Source organism: Corvus brachyrhynchos, unplaced genomic scaffold (assembly GCF_000691975.1).
Source record: "Corvus brachyrhynchos isolate BGI_N302 unplaced genomic scaffold, ASM69197v1 scaffold69, whole genome shotgun sequence".
Classification (NCBI taxonomy): domain Eukaryota; kingdom Metazoa; phylum Chordata; class Aves; order Passeriformes; family Corvidae; genus Corvus; species Corvus brachyrhynchos.
Window position 1 is genome coordinate 5924571 of NW_008240228.1, and position 4401 is coordinate 5928971.

Sequence of the window (4401 nt, forward strand, 5' to 3'; positions counted from 1 at the left end):
AGCAGGAAGCAAGAAGCACACATGAAAGCCTTTGGATACCTTCCTTTCACACAAAAGTCAAAGCTCAGAGCAAAACAAAGGACTTCTTAAAATAGAAAGTTGAAAATAAATCTCTTAGATTAAAAAACCAACACTTAGACTGCAAATGCTGGAAGCTGATCAATTTATAGAGGCACTTACACCTCAGATACCTGTGTCAGAGCTAAACTGTCATGTATTCTTCTAGGTTGCATTAATGCTCTCTTCAAAATGTTTTTACTGCTGGTATTTTCTCATCTAATTTCAGCAATCTTTCTATCCCAAATACCTCTGTTCTCATTATCCAGAACATCTTGGTGTGATTACAGCAAAAGATTGTTGCCATGTTTTACTTGGTTAAAACCTCTAGAATTAAATACATACGTTTTCAATTAACAGGCACCAAGCCAAACTTAGCTCTCCCATCCCATTTTCTGTCACTCCAAAGGCTGAGGACACTCATTTCAGAAAAATATGTAGAACCATGAAGTAGAAGGCTTTTTCAAAGTGTTATAAATCTTATAAATGAAAGCTGACATGCCATACAAGAAAAAATACCAAGATCAAACCTTTGACCATAGAAGATGAGAAGAATTATGAAAGGAAATGTTATCACCTCATCCTTTATTCCTTCAGCTGTGCCTGTGAGGGAGAGGCTGAGGTAACTTCCTGCATAGCTTAAAACATGCATGAAGCCCCAATGATTAATGCATAAACACATCCTGCAAAGCAGCTACAGCTGCACATCACATTTCTGATGGCATTGTAATATTACACTGCAACTGCTCTGACGGCAGCTCCAGTTTGTCAGAGACCTGCAAACTCTCTAATCCATCCCACACATCTTTATGTACAGCCCGAGTTCTGGGAGAGGTAACACCACCCTGTGGAATCCACTGCTTCCCTGTGGTCACCAAGTGCTGACAGGATCACAAATCCAGGTAAATGGGAGCTGCTAAGCTCCCATTTCTCCAGGTAAAGCTGGGCTGTTCACAAACATGCTTCCAATTAGGAACACCAGTTCCAGGTAGAGAGTACAGCACTTTTTGAATGAGGTTTGACATCATGAAGAGGAATAACTTCTCCTCTCAGACACGATTCAGAGTCCAGTTCAGACCAAGATGGGACAGGCTTGTACTGACTCTGGTAAATTCTGACTACCTAGTTAAAATACTTTGTTTTACTCCTTTAAATATCAAAACATGTTTGTCTCTGCCATTCACCACTGACGGTCACCAACACTTCGCTCTTGCTGCTCACACGACAGTCTGCAAGAACTACAATAAGTTTAGAAGTGCCCCACAAACTCATGACACAGATGTGCAAACATCTGCCAGCTAGAGATACTCCAAATTTGAAAACAAACTAGATTGCACCAATGTGATATACTTACTGCATGAGTTTGGGATCACAATCAAAATATTGTCCTTTTGTATTGCTCATCAGAGTTTAGGGCCATGTTTTCAGGCCATTTCCTAACTCCCACTGTCACAATGTCAGCATTCCTTACAACAAGATCAGGACTTTTATCACCTACATTCAGCTGGCAGGGTCAGGTACACACAGAACACGCAAATTAAGACTTACCCATTACTTTCACAACAATAGCAAATGATAATGGCCAGCACTTCTACCACTTCCGTATTAACTGTTCCCCACAACTTTACAGTAGCTGACAAAATCAAAACACAAAATAACACAAAATAAATCCAGAAGGGTTCAGCTTTGCCATGAAGACCAAGTATTTCCCTGAAGTTTAAAAACTCTTCACAGCAGAGCTGTCAAGAGTTTTACCAAGTTTGATCAAGGTCAGACAGATGTCAGAATTAAACCTCAAGCTTGCATCAAATTACATAAATTTGAAAGAAGAGAGGTTTGACAACTTTCTGGTGAGAGAAGTTGTCAAACCAAAGAGAACTTCTCTGTAAAAGTGATTATATAAAGCACAGGGCAGGCAAAGCTCTGATTAAAGTCAATAAAGAACCTCCCAAAGCACCAGCTGCCCTCTCCAGCACCTTGTGGCCTGAGTCCAAACTTCTGACAGCTGAAATATGCTGCACAAAGGATACCAGTCAACTCAGGAATAAAGTAATAACTGCTTTCACTGCACTGTCAGGAATATGCTTCTTAACAAGGCTACTTGGGGGGGAAAAAAAAAAAAAAACAAACAAAAACCAAACAGAAAGCCTACAGTGCTGGCAGCAGAAAAACCATATCTTCCCTCCCCTGTGAGTTTTAAAAAGACATTTAAAACCTTAGGTCACCTTCCTACACAACCTGTGATGGACTGATGAACATCATGGGTGCAAGAAACAAGTCCTTTTTAGGAAGTCTGGTTCCAGATTTCATGCTACTTACAGAAGGTTAACTGTAACCAGGAAGAACTGAATGGAGAAAGAAATACAGCATTTAATGGAAGTTGTGCAAGACCAACTTGAATAACTTCTGTATTACACATCTTCACGTATTTGTCACACACTCACCTTATTAATCATTTTAAGATCATTAAAAAGAGGAGTCTCTACACTTACCATGTTGGGGTTGGCCAGTCCTGTCAACAATACACATTTCACTGAAAACAATGTGGATTTGCCCCTGCAGAGAGGGGTTAACTGAAGGCATTCTGCAAGTTAATCCCAACAGGTAACTGGACCAGTGTGACAAAGGCACCCATCTCACAAGCAGATCCAACAAGTGGTCACTTCCACTGATGCCAACACAGCTGCACACAGCTGCTTATGAAATGGACACACATGAACTCCATCCAAGACCATTTGCTAAGGCCAAATCATCACTTTCTGTAGAGCTTGACTTCAAACCTGTGTGAAGGTCTGAGAAAAGGGTTTTTAACTAGGACACTAATTTCCTTCATGAAAACATCCCAAGGCACATGGAAGAAATAAAAGGCAGGAGGCTATGGGAATTCTGCTAAGTCTAAAAAGAGCTATTTCTACAGCAGAGTAGGATGTTTGAACTTTGTAGCTTTCCAAATAACAAAATACTTACACTGTGACTCTCCTAAGACAAGTAATTTATTTCCGTCAGGGAGGATACACAGCTCTTAAAAACAAGGCATGTTTATTGGAAACCTTTCTAAAAGGCAGCAGTAACAACAGCAAAGAAACCCCTTCTGATCTTCCTAAATTTTTAATTTGTTATGAATAAAAATATGCAAACTCAAAGCTTTGAAAAGCTTTAGGAGCTATCACATTCATTTCTATTGAGCCTACTCTTCATCCAGGATCTTTTCCAAAGTTTATGGAAAAGGACATAAGAAGCCTTCAATCAATAAACAGGAAATTTTAAAATCTTTAAAGCTACAGACAAGGTAGATTAGGAAGGTGGAAATGAAATTGGAGACACTCACCTCTACTCTGCTGACTCAGATACAGGCAGGACAAGAAACATAGTGCAATTCCTCTCTTATGCAAATAGAAATCCACCTAGGGACAAACAGTTTACATCTACCAACCACAGAGCAGGGTCAGGGCCAAGAGTTCCTCCTTGATACCTTACACCAACACTCAAATGCACTTTTCCCCTACTTCTTTAATCTACCCCACATCCATCCTGCTGGATGGACAAACAGGTGTACTCCAATTAAATCACTAAAGGAATAATGCTGACACCAGACTCATTGCCTTTCCTTTCACATCAAACCTCATTCCTGCCGCAGAAATAGCTGAAACAGCACTGAAACTACCTTAGCAATTTTCAAAGTGAGCTTTTGCTACAAGTATTGACCCACCATTCATTCCGTTGTACAAACTCCTGTGGTGAGGGGACAGCTCATCTGTCACTTGTCTCCTGAGGGTACCTTCTCTGCTGCCTCCGCTGAGGTGTTTGAGGTGCTCTGGGCTCCCTCCATAGTGTTGTTTGAGATGCTCCGGGCTCGTACCCCTCACCTTGTGCAGGTGCTCTGTACTTCCACTCGGCGTGTGCTTTTGAAGGTGATCTGGGCTGCCACCGCTGTGCTTTTGATGCTCAGGGCTACCACCAGGCCTCTGCTTTTGAAAGTGTTCAGGGCTACTACTCAAAACGTGCTTTGGGATAGTTTCTGGACTGCTGCTGCTGTGCTTTTGTTGTTCAGGTACTTTGACAATGGTTTTGTGATGCTCAGGGCTCGGCCCTTTCAGGTGATGATCAGGACTGCCAGAACCCCTGGGCTTCTGCAGGTGCTCTGGGCTGATACTCCTGTGTTTCTGGTGCTCAGGGCTTCCTTCCCCCCGAGGTTTTTGCAGGTGTTCTGGACTGGTGCTTGGGTGGTGTTTATGATGGTCTGGGCTGTCTGTGCTCCCTGTGCTGGAAGTGCTGCTGCCATCCCCAACATCTCTGATGTACGCGCTGGTGGCAGTCAGCTGGCAGAGGGTGACCTGGCTGTCG

The 4401-nt window shown here is 42.3% G+C and overlaps 1 protein-coding gene across 1 annotated transcript in view; it reads right to left on the reverse strand.

The window, feature by feature from the left end:
- CCDC85A (coiled-coil domain containing 85A) overlaps window positions 1-4401 on the reverse strand; it is a 67397-nt gene that overhangs the window by 59920 nt on the left and 3076 nt on the right. The window contains exon 3 of the mRNA XM_017745228.1: window positions 3767-4398. Within this exon, the coding sequence (XP_017600717.1) occupies window positions 3767-4398 (632 nt within the window). The remainder of the gene's footprint in view (window positions 1-3766; window positions 4399-4401) is intronic.